A 17,634-nucleotide genomic window follows, 5' to 3' on the forward strand; every position below is an offset into this window, starting at 1 on the left:
CCTACAGATTTTTTTTTAATTATTTCTTCTTGTTTCTGTGACAAATATAGCCCTTCACTACCCTAGAAGACTCTCTAAGGCCTAGTGAATCTAAGCATGAGGCTATCCTGAGGAACTTGTGAAGCAAGCAATGCAAAAAAGTACCTAGTATCTCATCTGGGAACTAACAAATATTCTGAAATAGGAAGACTTGGTTAGCAGCTGAACATCCCGTATTTTCAAATTGAGGGAAAATAGGCCAGCTGAGACTTTACTTCGGTGATCGCTGAATAGAGGAGAATAAAAGCTGTTGCTGACATTTGCCTTTGTGCACAATGTCCCAAGAACACTTGGCTCAGGGGATGCTCTTAAAAGTAGTGCCCACATTCATCTTCCTGAGGAGGGGGGAGAGAAGCAGCAAAATATGGGTAATCCTCAAGTATTCTTAAAAAACCCTAACAAATTAAAACACAACAGAGAAAAAGGATGAGAGCACACCATGTAAATGCTAGTCCCTTCCCATAATGAATACACCAAATACAGAAATACATTTTGTGAAAAAGTGTTTTAAAATAAACTTAATAGGGCAAGTTCCCAAGTGCAACTTAATGACCTCATACTGAACCACTAATGTAATTTTGCCTTTCCCCCAGAAGATGAAGCCATAACTTCACCTGGCACAACACGAAAGTGAGATGCACCATGCGCTACCCAGGACCGGTCTTCTCCAAGGCTTTACTGGCAATAGTGGGCACAACACTGCTGCACCACAGCCTGCTATAGAAACATCCCAGAGCCAATATCCCAGCCAGCTGTATGGTATTACTGAACATCCATCATCGCCTTTAGAAGTACAGAAAGAAATGCCACAGCAAGCTGGAGCCCTTAATATTTATGAATGCAAAGAAATAAAGACTTCCTCACATCATGAGGTCATTTTGATTAGTTTTGTAACCACTTATACATTCAAAAAGAAAATGGAACCCTGACCATATCACACTGATGAAGCAGCGTGCACACAAAGTGCTTTACAGAAGATGTACATCTCTACATTCTGCAGTGAAACACCAGCGTCTGTTCATGGTGACTACGGCTCTCGTGTACTTGCACACAGACTCACTCACCGTGAGCCATATTTATATTTGGAAGTTCAACCCAGTGAACGGGTTCAAGCCACTGTGCACTCTCACCTGAATTTATCTGAGCAAATACAGGTAAGCTGTTCTTTAATGTAAATAAAAGTAAATAACTATAATATCCAATAATTGTCAGATTAATTCAGATTAGCAGTAGAATTTTGTCAGTTCAAACATAATGTAGCTCACTAAGTAGTTTTGTTCCTAAGTCCCTTTTATTAAAGGGTCTTTGTGGGCCAATTCTCAGAGAAACATTTTTTAAAAAATCAGAAATCTGCTATGGACTCAAATTTGAGACATTAAATGTATTTGCTTTTCCTAGTTAAGCCTATCCATTACTTATCGTTGTTCTCATTACACTAGAAAAATCAAAGGAGTAGCTAAAGCTGCCAATATCCACTAGTACTTCCAAGTAAAGGGTCTCTATAAAGAACTCCAGCATATTGGGGTGGTGCTCAGCTCTCAGGATTCGGCCTTTAGCAATCTTAGATTACAGGGAGAGGGACTTCCACCAACTATTGTGGATTTCTGTCCTTGGACTGCCCTGATACTCTTCAGAATTCTAGAGCTTGTAGCAATGTCTTGAGCTGGAAAAATCCCTTCCAGAGCTGACTTTGAGAGATGTGGTTTTCTGCACTCACAGCTGGGCTCACAGTATTATAGAAAGGAAATAAAAGCATGAGCGATGACTGTGGAAATGAACATTAATGGCTACTATTAACATAATTTAGCTTCAGTTAGAATGAACAACAAGACGACAATTATACATGAAAAATTAGCTTTTATTACAAATGTTTAGTAATAAGTAATGATTTATCTTTTTTTTTTTTTTTACTTACTAAACCTAAACATACAAAGTCAGAAGAAAACGAGAAATTGCTTGGATAAATCTTACTGAAGGTTAACTTGTCAGTAGTTCTATCAGATTTCCTGCAAGGCTTGCTTTTAAAATGTCTTATTTATTGTACTACCAGCTTACCTTTACAGAGATGCTCACCCTCCAGCAGAGATGTGTACTCATCTACATGAAGGATTTGACTCATTTATATAAACAGAAGAAAAAATAGAGCCTGATGCACTAGCTTCTGAAGCCAAAGACAGCTCTTAGACTGACATGCACCATATCAGAAGGGCAACATTACTAATCTCATATTAATTGGTGAAAGTATTCTTTGGTCACAAACGTCCTATATATACCCAGTTTATGGTACCTCAGAGGCTATTTTTCACTTGTTTACATTTTTATTTTATTCCATGGCTTTCAGATTTTTCTTTTGCATGTATAATCTATACCTGCGTGCACGCATGTGCACAGGATTTGAGTTGTTTCTATGCAGACAGATCAGGAGTGAAGCAAGGACATGCTTTATCTTCTGGTACCTTTCAGATGTCAGACTGCAACAGCTCTAGTCTAAAATGGCCTTTTACTGGAGTCCCTCTCGATGAGCAATTCATACTTAGTGCACTGCATTACTAAAGTTTTCAGAATACAAAAAATATGGAAATTGTGATCATTTTATTACATTGTCTATTACACTGAAAAGCCACATTATTCAAAATCAAAGTCTTACTTTTGGTGGGAAAAGTTTAAGAGAGTAAGGGAAAAGGAAGCTGCTAATGATGCAAGCAAGAATGTCCAGAGAATGACACTTTGCTTAAAAGGCACACCAAGAAAAGGCAAGTTAGGTTCCTCTCCTGATGATTTAGATATATTTAATATTTTATATTTTTTATTATATATATAGATAGATACGCACATACTTGTGTATATACCTACACAAATGTATGTATGCACACACACACCTTTGAGGTTTTGAGAACAGAAAGTTCAAGATTTAGAAATTCATTTAAAATAAATAAGAACCATACTAATAGGGGGAGGTTGGAGATGTTATTTTTTGCTGCTTTATGATTATAATCTAATGACACAGTGATATGATTATACCTTTTTTTACTTTACATCATTTCATTGTATAAAAGTGAGGTTTAAGACTACCAGGTGAATTTTATCTTGCCCAAAGTAATTTTTATGTATCTTCCGTGTTTTTGCTTTTTCAAAAGGGATGATCATTACTTTAAGAAATATGAAGAGAGTTGAGGGTAAGGATGTTCCAACAATCACAGTTAAAATTTACACATTAGAGCGTGGTGTGAACACAAACACACACACAGAATGACAGTGGCAACACGTCTGTACACAGCTCAAACCCAGGTCCTGGTCCCAGCACAGCTGCACTCTGCTGATCTTGTAAAAACTTTTGTTTTCCTTTTGCTTAAGCTTTATGATATAATGCACCCATTCAAAAAACTGCACTGTTCTGTCCAAGTGGTCCATGTCTGATGACGGTAAATGCTAAGAGGTATGAGATGATTACTAACTTCCAGAAAACACTGAACAGAAGATGCCCATACAGTAGTCACCATTAAAAGTTTAACAGCTGAAGGCTGAATGTAAAGATCTTTTCAGCTGTATTGTTTAAAGAAGTATGACTGTCACAGTAAAGTTATTTACACAAAAGGCAACAATAGTAAAGATATCAATAGAGAACACAGTAGATTGTTCAGAGTGGATCATGTTTTCTGCTAAGTCTGAAATATTTCTCGCAATGTTGTAAATTCTACCTACTAGATATCCCACGATATAGACCAGACAGAACTTGTAAAACATATGAAGAGCTTGGCCTTGCATTTCTGATTCCCCAAAATCTACCAGAGAAGACAACAGGAATTTTGAATGTTTAGTGATTGCAGGACAAAACCCTCACAGGACTGCAAAACATCGCTTCTTTTCAGTACTTATTAGATGTAAGTATTCAATTTATTTTCTTTGGTTTTTAAATTACTATCCTTTCGTATCTATAATGTGAAACAAAACAAAAGCCAAACCATCAATAATTCCCCTCAAAACAGTGATAAAAAATTAAATGAACCAAAAAACATATCCAAGAAGTGTAGCTGTTACTTCATTATAAAACTATGGTGCAAAATTGAGGTTTATACTGGTCTGAATTGCAATAGCAATTGGAAATTTGCACTGAAGTGACTGCAAGTATTGCTTCTCCCAAATAACAGAAAAATCAAAACTGATTAGGCACTTGTTTTCTTGTTTAATGAGACATCATTAAGTGTGCGTAAAAATGACAGAAATACTCTCTAAAAGAATGCTCTGTGGTGTAACAACTGTATTGCTCAACTACAGCCACGGTCCCTGATTCAGGAGAGCATAAAAACATGTGCCTATTCCTTATTTTATGCTTAAATCCCACTGATAAGAATGGGCTGGATACATGTTCAAGTGCTGTCCTGAATTGGGATGCTTGCTCAAATTGGAGTTTTAAAAGATAATACAGTGGTGAGTTTCTTTTCATTAACACTACAATACCAATTTTATCTAATCTGGCTCTGCTTTCCACAATATTATCCTAGTACTTCCTAATAAAAAAAGAAAACAGGCATAAAATAAATAGGATAATCAAAGACTACATAATAAATATGCTACTAAGTGGGAGGAAAATATATTGCAACATAAGGCTCTGTAGTGTTGCACAATCGAGAAATCGTTCCAGGTGCTCCAAAACACAACTCCTAATGTACAACACCACGTAACCACTATACACCTGAAAAAGATTGGGAAGTTACAGATTAAACTTCTATTACATTAAACATTTGAAAATACAGACAAATGGCAATGTGTTGTGCTGTCTATGCAGAACACCATATGTATGTTCTTTCACTGCTCCAATTGTCATTGGTTCTGAAGGAAAATTCAAAAGATTGGGTTTTTGAAAACTCATAACCAAATTCCTTCAGACTCAGAAAGTTACCAGTGTCCACACTGACTCATAGTATAATCTCTGAAAGGAAAACAAACTCAGAAATTTTGTTGCCTCCGTTTCTTTGCGTCCATCGCATCTAGGATAGGTTGCCTCTTCGCAGTGTACCTCTGACGAAGCTCCTCAATTTCTCGTTCCATCATAGGATCCAAAGCCTTCAATCGCATCTGTAATTCTTCTAAACTCAGATTCTTTAACTGTAAAATAAGCAAACAAAAAAACCCAAGCTGTTTATAACAAAAATGAAGCCACCACCTTTCATAATCCTTTAATTTACAGTTGCGGTGTTCTTACACACTTTGAGTGTATGAATACACACACATAACTGTTTATATAACCAAAAGCCTTAGTATGCTCCACAGTAAATAATTTAAGCATATGAAAATGGAAACACACAGAGTACATTTAGGTTCAAAAATAATCACTTTGCAAACCTGCAAATAGATTGCAAATAAATATAGGGCTGGAATTTAATTCATTAGGCTGGAAAAAAGCCTGTTACAGTATACACAATTATATTCATGTATATAAATTGCATTGCTTAATCAAATACTTCTTACTGAACTTCAGTCTCTTCTGGAAGTCTGAAAGGCACCCATCTTACTCAACAGATTGCTGCCAGAACTAGTCAAAGCAAATTGCTAACAGAGTACTTAAATAATACATGAAATAATTTCCTGAATTCATGGGAGGGACTTAACCTTTGACCAACCTCTTTTCTTTCTAAAAATATTTTCTCACAGTGTTAAACAGTTCATTATATTTCATTTGTTAAAATCAAGGGGTCACATCACAAGTAAATTGCTTCGCTGGCTTGCTGGCTGCTCAAATGAAGGTTGGAGTCTTGGCAGGTACTGGGGTATGTCAGGCACAACTGCCCCACCTGCTATTGCAGGGAAGGATCCACATCTGAAATATGTTCCTGAGTATTTTTCTCCTGATGAAGTCTAGTGCCTCTCTGCGTTTCTCTCTTGTCAGAATTGCCTATGTGCCAATTACTCTTCACCGAGTGTGAAAAACATCAACATATTACAAATAGCACAAATAATTTCATCCGAGGAAAGAGATAATCTATATTTTGTTTGCAAATATTCTGACATTGCAAACAAGCATTCCACCTAACTCAGGGGGAAAAAAAAAAAGAAAAAAAAGAAAAAAGAAAAAAAAAAAACACCACACAACATTTTCTGAATCAACCTACTAATGAGTCAATACTTCCTTCATGAATCTAGGGCAGTCTTCCATCAACACAGCCTGATCTGTTTTCCCTGAAGAATGAAATACCACTTTTGATCTTTATTTTTATCAGTATCTGACGCATATAAATTGCCAAAACATATTGCTACATACAGTCCAAACCCCAGCATTATGACTTCTACTAATAGACTACATTGTACATAGTAATAACGTAAAGTCATAATAAAGAGGGAGTGCAGAGCAGAAATACAGAGAAGAACATACAGAAAAAGATGCACATTTTCATGCAATGTCATTTTAACCACAAGATTCCTAATGAAGATAAGAATTAAACCCCAGATGTCAAACCGTTTTCCAGGACCAAAGATCCTTAGACCTGTATGAGCTTCAGGGACCTCAGATGCGCTCAGTAGCTCATCAGCAATGTCTGTCTCTCCCGAGCACAAATGACACCTTTTGTTTCTTAGGAGGGAAAGAGTTGCCTCCCAAGGAATTAAACATAATCTAGTTTATTATATTTCTCCCATTTAATATACGGAAGAAAGGATGGGGGAAAGGAATCATAATTCCTTAGTCACCAAGAATTTTGCATAAACACACCTTTCAATTTTCAGAGAAAGAAAAGATTAAAAAAAACTCCACCATTCTCTTTCATTTGTAGCCCATTGGTAAATGAAACTGGCACAAGAGACACTTTTCTGTGGAGATATTATTTTAGAAGAGTGAAGCGCCAGAGAGATTTGCAGCATAATGAGAAGAGACGACAGTGCCAATTCTCCCATTTAACTGATCCCAACACAGCATAGATGACAGCAGCAATACAGCTGCATTCCATATCACGTGTGAGAGGAGGAATATATTTGGGGCTCGATGGACCAGCAGAGAGACTAAGGAAGGCACTGTGAATAACCTCGTGTGAGTGTTTTGTGAGAATGGCCATGGATGAAGTGTCCTACCCACTCTGGGCTGGCCTGGGCAGCCATCTATTCCCTCTCAGCCACCACTGTAGACATCAGGCTGAAACAGCACAGAATAGACTCCAACTGATGCAATCGCACGATTATTCTGCACTGAAAAACATTTTTTCATAAATTGTCAGAGAAGAATGTGACGAGTGAGTTTTCATTTAAATTTCAATCAAGAAACAGAGCCAGCAAACAGAATTAAATATTCTTTAAGGATCAAAGACAGATGGGTGGAAATTAAAATATAAAGAGAATGAATCGTTAAATCCAAAGAAGAAGAATCGTTCAGAATTATCTCAGCCATGTCACCCAGGGAGCCACAGTACTCATCTGTATGAACAGCTGATGCTCAGGACATTCAAAGGAAGTAAATGACAGAAAACAGGGACACTAAGAAACTGAAAACAGGGCTGTGAAGGTCCCACCTATCTGACATCAGATGCTGGATTAGGTAGGAACACTCAGAGGGCTCTGTGTACTGCAGAAAACCACTTAAGCATGTCTAAAAGCCACAGCTGACTCCAGGATGTGTATGTGTGTGTCCATGGACATACAGGTGTCCTTGGTAAATTTCCAAATATTTTTTCTTGACTTTGTCTGTGCTATAGACATCACCTAGCGAAGCCTGAAGTCTGCGAAATCCTAAATGCTGAATGCAACAGCAAATATATCAAATAAGATGTGCCAAAATAACTTGAACATGACACTTAATTATATCTATGTAATTTATTCCCCTGCATGATAAATATTTTGATTCGAATTCTTAAAGTGATAGAGCTCAGCAATCTCACTTTAACTGCAAACTGTTTGCAAGTGAAACTGCCATAAATAATTTCTCACTTTGTTGGTGTAACTACTAGGGCTACCAGCATTAATGGGAAAAGAGCATTCAGCTGTGCAAGCTACAGGAATTCAAAAAGGCTTTAAATTATATTTTGATAGCTTTTTAAAAGCTGTAAACTGCAGCAGTTCAGTAATCAGGATAGTATTTGTCTGATAACAGTAGATAGTTCAATTTCTGCCGCTCCAAATAGCAGAATCAATTACATCCTTTTGGAGATCAAACAGCCCCAATCACACAACAGACAGCAATTAGTGTCCAGATGAGCCATCTCCAAGTCAGAAGTCTCCAGTGAATGGAGTTTCTGATGAAAGCATCTGCCTTCACCAGGACTCTTCAGATCACTGGGTAATCACACAGGTTAGGGAATGCAATAACAGTCCAAATTCCAATTTACAACACCATGAATCTATCATTTACATTCAGTAATATTTGGAAAATGCGTGCATCTGTTTTACACACACAAATAGTTTTTTAGAATGGATACGCATACTCGGTTGTCCAGTAAAAAAAAAAAAATAGGTACGTACAGAAGGGTTCTTAATGTAATCACTAAAGAGTGGTACAGCGTATAAGGGAAGCAAGGAAAAAAAACCAAAACAAAACCATCTCCAGAGCCAAATAACATTGAATAACTTCTTCTACAAGCTGATGGATGCTCATGACGGTCACACCCAAAGAAGCCCCACTGAAATTCTCCACTTTGCTTTGCTAGAGCACAGGCAGTTGACTTTGCCTACGAAGAGCCCAGCCAGTGGTCCCCATCGCGGGGTGAGCTGCCAGCACTGCGGTGAGGGCAGCGGCTCCTGCCTCTGCCCTCTCCTCTCCCTGATGCAGGAGGACATCCCAGCAGAAGAAAGAGGCCCATGCAGAAAGGAGCTCCATCAGCCTGAGCTTCCAGTGGCAGAAGGTCTTTTCAGCAGCACCAACTCGAGCTGGGACAACCAGCAAAGAAAGAAAATATAGCTAACCCTTTAATGGAACTCTGATTTTCAGTTTATAATCTTTTGAAAAGGGAACCCAGCCACACACTTAGGAGATCAGTAAGTGTGGAAACCTGGTGCACCTTATCTCAAACTTTTAGCAAATGGAATATCAAATGTTTACCTCCTCCTGGATCATTTGCCACCTTATTCTTAATGGGGTTAGAGACTTTTCCACGAAGGGGTATATGCAGAAGTTAAAAAGCAGCAGAACAGATAAAGAATCGTTAGCAAGCTCTTCTTGATATGACCATCCTCATTAAGCTGGGATACAGTAAAAATCTCAAAGTTGGGGCAGCTCCAGGTCTGAAATGATCCAGTTGTGATGAGAGCACAGGTCAGAGCTACAAGTGCTCCTGAGACAGGTGTGCTCCCATCGTGTGGAGGCAGCAGGAGCTGTTGCTAATCACTCTTATCTGAGTTTTTAAGCAGCAATGATTAAGTTTTGTAGCTGAAGAAAACAAAATCCAGCGTTATCATACGAGGCTGGTGGATTATAGTGCAGCTTAACATTCCATCAGAAGAATATTTCCTATGGAGAAAACATCGTTATTCTCATCAATACCGGTTTTAGGTCGACTGCTCTTTCTACATGCCTTCAAACGGTGACATGCAAGGAATTCTTTCCTCACTTACTGATGCAATCATCTCCCAGAACCAAACTTCAGCAAGGGAAATGTAACAATTTTTACTTTTTCAGTCTTTCAGTCTCACTTCTTGCATCCCAGATAGACTAGCTTTATTTAGATCAGTATTTTCAGCAAACCAAAGAATAATTAATTGCAGTCAATATAACTTCTGCCTGCAGGAGGTCCCACAACATACCTTATATATTTTGTTTGCAACCCTGGTCAAATAATATTGACGAAAATTCAGACCAAAATAGGTACTTGGAAAATATATATGCGCTACTATCTACAGACCCGAGTTCTATTAGCAATAAGCTGAGAAGGAATAACATGAAGTTCAACCAAAAATGGACTCTCAGAAGCCATCAAGTCAAAGGGTACAATGCAAATCCTGACTACCGGCTTCCACCTGTGGCCAGCACAGGAGTCAGGAGGAAGGACATGCATCAGAGATACCTGGTGGTGTTTGCAGTCCACAGATTTAGGGAAAGGGGTCTGGAAAACAGGCTGAAACTCATTAGCTGCACTTGGCCAGCACATATCCGTAGCCATCCAAATTTTTCAAGGGGCGAATGCCAAAGTTTTCGTGGATGTAGCACACTAGAATCTTAATCCACCCTTGACAGCTAACAGAGGTAAATAAAAGCTCTAGGCCTGTGATGTTTTCAATATGATAAAATTAGATTCCATTAGTAATTCTATAATGCATGAGTTACCATCTCAAACCCCAGTCTATCAAACTAAATTATGGAATACTGCCATTAAGCTGGTGCAACGAAAACAAGCAAATGTATTTTCAGGGTTTAAGTTGTTAAGAAAATATATTCAATCAAAAAATAATCTGTATCAAGTTTGCTGTGTTTACTTGAAAAAACAAATTCTTCCTAGCAACTACTTAAATGAATCTTACGGACGCTACATGCCTTATTAGAAGCCTTTGATTAAAAAAATATGGATTGTTAATACTGTATTCTGAGTCATCTATTTTCCCATCTGCTAGCAATTCCTACAATACGAACTATCAACAGAATGGCTAACAACAATAATTTTCTACGGCAATTGCAAAAGTGGGTCGCCTATAGCACTTTCTAAGATTTAACCGTGCATGCCTTGGATTGTTTCGTGTTGTTAGTGGCCTCAGGTAAGAGAAACTCCTTCTTTCCAGCTGTTCCCTCTGCTGAGCAGAGTTTTCTCTTATGGAATGAGCTCCACTAATGATTTCAAACTCCTTTTTACTAACATAAAAAGTTAGACTTGAGTCAGGATCCAAAAGGTACAAGGTGGGCCTTTCTGACTGACTTTTTTGGTCTAAAAATTCAAACTAAAAATTCTGTACGCAAGGAAATAAATACTCCGCAGCTACAGTCATCTGTCCGGCTGCTCCCGTGCGGCCAGGAGGGGAGAACTGTGTGTCCTGTGCTGGCAGAGCAAACCGCGCTGAGCTTGCACACGCAGTGCCAGGCGATGGATGAGCCGCCTCCGACACCACAGAGCTCCGACCCGCTGCCATCCCCACCCCGGCTGGCACTACGGGGGGAAAATCACAAGAAAACAAACATGGACACGGGATGGAGCGAGAGCATTTGTTTCAGGCTCTCTGAAGAGCAAGTCGTCTTATTCCAAAACACAAAACATGGAGTTATACAAATATAAAAAGGACCTAATTTACTATCATTATTTTTGACAATTAATGACAGAGAAGGACTGACAACCTAACTTTCAAAAGCTAAAGTTCATTCCACAGGACTGCAGTTATTTTAAACATTTTGGTGGGTAAAATAAGCACACAGCACTAACAGAAAATGAAAGATGGAGAACTTTATGTAATTTTTAAAAGTCTTTTGAGGGATAAAATTGTATATAAATGTCCCATGATTAATTCCTGTTTTCACTAGTAGAATTCTCTCTGCTCAGACATTAAAACTGTACATCATTTTAACACAGCTAAATCTAAGTCACTACCATCAACAATTTTCAGCTCTAGAAAGTTACACTTCAATAGCAAATCGTCAAAGGAAAAAAAAGAGTTTTCTATAGCATTAAGTGCATACTATCATTTGCCTACGTTTGTTGAATACTGCCCAGGGCTCTCCTTTGTGCACATTAAGTACTGACAATCCTAAAATTCAAAAATCATGACCTGGGTCCTTCATCTTCATTAAATTACCCTTAAAAATTAGATTCCTAAAATAACAGGTTTTTAGGTGGAGGGAGATGTCTTTTTATTTCCCTTTTCATTTCTGTGTCATGAGGAGGCAGCTAGAATCTAAACATTTCTGCAATTAAAAAGGCTAAAAAGTTCAGGAAAAAAAAAATCTAGTAGCCAAAAACTTTAATGGGCAATCCTGACTACAGGAACTGAAATCTAAAGAACAGCACAGCTCATTGTGAAATGCAGTGTAAAATTAGCAATAATGCTCTCTCTTGCATGTTGCAATTTTATCCAGTTCCTGACAGAACCAGTCATGTACTGTGTATTAATGCTTTATCATATCCTAAGCAGTTCAAATATCATTTACTTTGTTCTTACCCGCTAGAGAGGCTGATGTTCATGTTGTTGTGAGGTATATAATTTTCACAAAACCAACATAGTAGAATATGAATGCAGGGAAATAAACTGTAAGCAATGTATCTCAAAAACCTGGCAGCTAGGAAACATCCATTAATAAGCACCTTTGAGATCAAATCTTTAATGTCTGATAACAAATTTAATAAAGAAATTTAATTTTAATAGTGTACAGAAGAAAATCCTACCATTCCCTCTTTCCTATATCATTTACAGAAAGTGTATTGTTACATCACATGCTTACAACTGTGAATACTGAATCACGACACTTTAATTTGCTATCACCTTCTCTTTAGAATTGCATCATCCATCACAGACATTTTTTAAAATTACTTTCAGAGTATCACAGGCAAAAATTCACAGTTTGAAATACCTTAGAGAAGACCTTGCTGGTTTTTTTATATACTGTCATTTTCTATACCAGGCATCTCAAGCTTAATGGTACAGTTAGCCCTGAAGAATACTGTGTTTATTGGAGCTCCCAACAGAGTAAATAATCTAAAGCTTAGGAAAAACACTCCACCTGGATACTTCCCATGCTATTTAAACCTGATTGCAAATATACCCACACGGTGCTGGTAGCAAAACAGCTATCACACCTGTTCTAAAAATACACAAGATTCCCCCCCAGCCCTTCCTGCTTTTGGAGGAAAAAAAAGCATGGAAATTAAAAACAAACTAACAAAGAACTCCCGAGCACCTTTTCAAATATTATCAAGCAAAGATATAAAGTTTTAAAATGAAAATTAATTCTTTAGCTAGAGCTCTTAGCATACTAAGTAAGTAGTATCAAAAGGTCAGCGTTTTATCTCTATTAATCTGTAGCTCTCCAGGGCAAGTGCTTTTATTTGTCCTTCATAAAGAGCTCAGCTATCAGCGGGGCCATTACAGTGCCCTGGAGTATCACATTGCAGCAAACGGCATTCAGCTATATGAATCAAAACGTTACCTTCACATTCAAAAGCCTTCTCAAGTTAAGGCACTGCCTCCTTGACATCTAACTCTTCCATGAGAGGATTATTTTTTAAATGTTCAGAAAATAAACGGTATTACATTTTTGTAAAATTCTATGTAATGCAATTGATGAAATGTAAATGCAAGCTATATTAAGAACAAACATATAAACTATTTGGGCTGAGAGCCATTTTAAAAAATAAAAACATTAAGAACCCCAAACATCCTAAAGATAAAATTAAAAATGAAATATGTTCCCCATTTTGCTAAAGTATTTTGTAAATGCAAATCTATATTGAAAAGTAACGTTAAAGACATAAGTAACATGAAATAGAAGTCCTAAGGTAAAAAGAAAGCTGTATTAAAATCTACAAGTTCATGAAATAGATAATCACGTCATTTAAAGCTATTTTTCTTCAATAGTTCCATTTAAGATTATTTTAAAAGTAGAAAGAAAAATGGAAACTCATTGAATAATGAGTCATGATACAACAAGATACTTGCATACACAGAAATAACCTTGAAGTTAAAACCAGAGCCAGATAAATGTTTAACCTGAAGAATGATGGAAGAAGCTAGAAGGATTTTAAGCCTTACACCTGAAACCTGAGTGTCCTAGTGAGGAGCAATACAAGTGAATCTCAGGTTTCTTAGATGTACAAAATGTTGATACTCAAAAACTAAAACAAAAACGGATACAACAAAACTAAATTTTCCTAACAGGAAAAGTCTGTTGGAGGAGAGACAAGCCCCCGATTCAAAACGCACACGCAAATGTATATCTTATTTGCTGAGCAACCTTGACTGAGTTATAGTCTTTAAAGGAAGAAAACTCAGTTCAGTTTAAAACAGCCAATTCATAAAGGATCTAGGAAAATAATACATCATCTTTAATAAATGGAAAAATGACAGATGTACTGCTTGCTGGGTTTTATTTCATGCAGAAAGCATTCTGGTAGTCAGGTACAAGAGAAGAAGGGGTTCAGCCCCTTTTGGCACAGGATGGACAGGAAAAATCCTATAGGCCAGAAACTTTGGGCAATTTATAGGCAACAAATGCCGGCTTTCTTAATCCCTGGGAGAAGGAAGAAAATACAGCAAAGACAGCAAAAGGACAGTAAAACCGAGACATAAGCTGAGAGAGGCCTGCAAAACCTCAGAAAGAGCAGAATGTGGATGCAGCACCGGAGCTAAGGCAGGGCTAAGCAGTGAGGTGGAACTTGCTGTCCGTCCCAGCGGGGAGGAGAAGAGATCCCGGGCTCAGGAAGGCTGTGGAGAGGGAGCGGGGCAGCCAAGCTGGCCTGAGTTCGGGCAGCAACACACAGCAGCGGGTGCTGCCCAGAGCCCTGCAGCGACCGGGGGCAGCAGCTCTCCCCCAGGCCAGGCTACATCTTTGCTAGACAGCACCCTGGCTCATTTTCTGTACAACTTTAAGATTTAACAGAAGCATTGCTGGCTTTTAAGGAATTTGTCTCAATCTGTAGTTTCTCAAATTGTCTTCATTTCTTCCCCAATCATTTTTTGGAAAGCTTTTTTCCCCTCCTGGAACTGCTTGACTACCTATTCAGTTTGATGTGGTTCCGAGTTCTCCTAAGCGTGGACACGGCTAAAAGCTTTGGGCTCCCAGTAGCCCTTAAACAATCGTTTATTAACTCTTCCTAATGCTGCCTTCTAATGAAGTCTTATCTAACAAATCCTACCAATCAGACAGATACCACAGAGTTCTGCAGGTTCATTAAAGTGGATTTAGTTTTTCTTTCACAAAAATGCACCAGCTCCACACTTGTGAACAGAACTTAAATAAACACTGACTATCAAATAATCTTTAATTAACCTGATGAAATCCACCTTATGATGGTCTAAATCTAGCAGACAGCTACTGTCTTGCTTCTAATCCAAACTGAATTAGATCTAAAATAAGTGAAAAAATACAGATATGGATAATCTATCAAACAGCACCACTTAGCTAGCAGCTTTCAAATAGTATATGGTATCTTTTCCTTTACGGACATGTAGTAGGCTACTCTCACTACAAGTAATATACTAAGAAATATCCTGAAAGTAGGAAAATACAGAACAAGATAATAATTGACAATCATTTATATCAAAACACATCAATCAAGAAGCCCACATACCAACATACAACTGAAAGCAACACTAAACTAAAAAACCAGACCAGAACAAAAAATCCAGGTTATCTCAATGCTGAACTGTACACTTAACCGTAATCAAACTGTATTCTCTAAAACTCAGTCCATCCCAGGGAAAGTGTGCTGTTCACTCTCTATTAGTTTAGAAATTCCATTTATTCATTGAACAAGATTCAATGACGCGGTGGCATATTCATTTACTGAGTCTAGAACTGCCAAAATCATTTGCCAAAGAAATATTTTATTATCAAATATTTTGCCTATGACTCAAACATTAATGTGATCAAGCCAAAAATTTGCATAGTTCTTTCCTACCTTCACAGTACTATCTCCTAGGAAGGTCTGCAGCATTTGATCTATTTGTTTGGCCACAGAGTAGAGAACGACACTAGTTTCTTTAACTAGGTTTTTCATATAACAATTTGCAGATATGGTTGTGATTTATTGCTCAATGCGAACAGGTACTGGGCAAGCTTTTGTATCAACACTGTTCATTAATCCCAGTCCCAATTTATAGTGTTCACTAGCCCACTTCTGCATCTCTGGAGTAAATTATGTCAACCAGGGAATGGTATGAGCTCTGCAAACTCTTATGATGCAACCCAAGTCCCAATAGAATCTTTCTGGCCTTGCTGCTGATTTTCCAATTAATCTCTTGCATGACTATCTAGGTTTCCATTATGTGTCAGCTTTCTAGACTTAAAATCCATAAAGGAAAATAATTATAAAATCTTATTCATTGCATAGCATGTCAACAATGAAAATGCTACACATACTGCACTTGAATATCTGTAACGTTCAAGTGTCTCTAACTTCAAATCTAAATCCTTCTCCAGAAAAAACACTGTTGGGAATTTAACCTAGGTTTTAAAATTGATCTAGTATTCATGATTTGGAAACTGAAGCAGAACCAAGGGCCTCATCTATATTGTTTCCAACCCTAACTAACGGGGCAGGAAATAATGACAGCTCCCATCAAGATCCAGCTCATGCCAAACAATCCATCCAGCACATTCCTAGACCATACAAAAAGGAAAACATGTGACAGACAAGTGCATTCCTCAAATGCAAGGTGTTGGTACTCAAACAAAATCTGTGCTCAACACGGTCAATGCTGTACAGCTCACAGGCTCATATTTAAACAGAATTATGTGTTTTGCAACTGCACTTTCAGAAGTAATTAAAAGCCAAAGAAAATTTTTTTTCAATCTACAGTGCCTTGTAAAAGCTGTACAATTGTTAAGACCATCTTCAGAGTACTGTTTTTCCCATGTAAAGACAAGAATATAAACAGAGAGGTTATTAAATGCTCTTGCAATTTATTTAAAATGCATCACTGGGGTTTCTGCTTACAGAACCATCTTTTCCCCAGCTTGAATGGTATCTGCATTCAAAGACTTAACACTCAAGAGACAGAAAGTACAAATTAATGAGACTGGTCATATATTAAGTGTCATTGTTCAAAGTTTGGCAGAATAGGGAGGGTGTGTGAACAACTCCCTCATCATCAACAGATCTGATACAAAAGCATGAGCACAAGCAAATGCAGGGAAACAGGCTCAGTGTCAAAAAGATTGCATATCTGTCCTGGAGTTTCTATATATGAAACACAAATTTGGCAACGCACATTGATGACTTCTTGATCTAGTTATTGCACATGTCTGGATGGGGACGTTAGGACTCACTGTTGAAGAAAAATGGCACTCATATAAAAATATAGCATACATTCTTGAACTAATGCTAATGAAATTCACCTCATGTGGCGGAAGGATGCAGGAAAAAATTTTCGTTAATATCTTTATATTGCTTATATCCTGTCACAAGCAGAAAGCAGGACCATATCAAGTAGTTTAAAAACTGCTATTAACATAGAGCAACAAATCCTAAGAACCATAGAAAGGTAATAATTGAAAGGGTCCTCAACACTGGTCTCCTCTTCCTTTTCCACCTGAAACAAAGACATATTTTCATGGGGAAACTCAAATGATTTTCTGGGTAGATTCTACTGGTGACTGGGCTTTCAATACAAACTGCCCTACTGAACTACCACACATATTGAACAGTGGACTGACTAGCCAATTCTTTTCTCCCCGAAGAAATAAACTGTCAGCTCAGTCCAGCGCAGAGCCACAAAGATGATTAAGGGAGTGGAGCATTTCCCTTATGAGGAAAGGCTGAGGGAGCTGGGGCTCTTTAGCTTGGAGAAGAGGAGACTGAGGGGCGACCTCGTTAATTTTATAAATATGTAAAGGGTGAGTGTCATGAGGATAGAGTCAGGCTCTTCTCAGTGACAACCAATGATAAGACAAGGGGCAGTGGGTACCAACTGGAACACAAGAGGTTCCACTTAAATATGAGAAGAAATTTCTTCACAGTGAGGGTGACGGAACACTGGAACAGG

General features: G+C 37.9%; 1 protein-coding gene across 1 annotated transcript in view; it reads right to left on the reverse strand.

Annotated features, from left to right (window-relative positions):
- Positions 1 to 1,898: 1,898 nt before the first annotated feature.
- Positions 1,899 to 17,634, reverse strand: part of STK3 (serine/threonine kinase 3) — a 133,279-nt gene continuing 117,543 nt past the window's right edge. Inside the window, exon 11 of the mRNA XM_065628800.1 lies at positions 1,899 to 5,145. Coding sequence (XP_065484872.1) covers positions 4,987 to 5,145 — 159 coding nt within the window. The 3' untranslated portion in view covers positions 1,899 to 4,986. The remainder of the gene's footprint in view (positions 5,146 to 17,634) is intronic.

Source organism: Caloenas nicobarica, chromosome 2, assembly GCF_036013445.1.
Source record: "Caloenas nicobarica isolate bCalNic1 chromosome 2, bCalNic1.hap1, whole genome shotgun sequence".
Classification (NCBI taxonomy): Eukaryota; Metazoa; Chordata; class Aves; order Columbiformes; family Columbidae; genus Caloenas; species Caloenas nicobarica.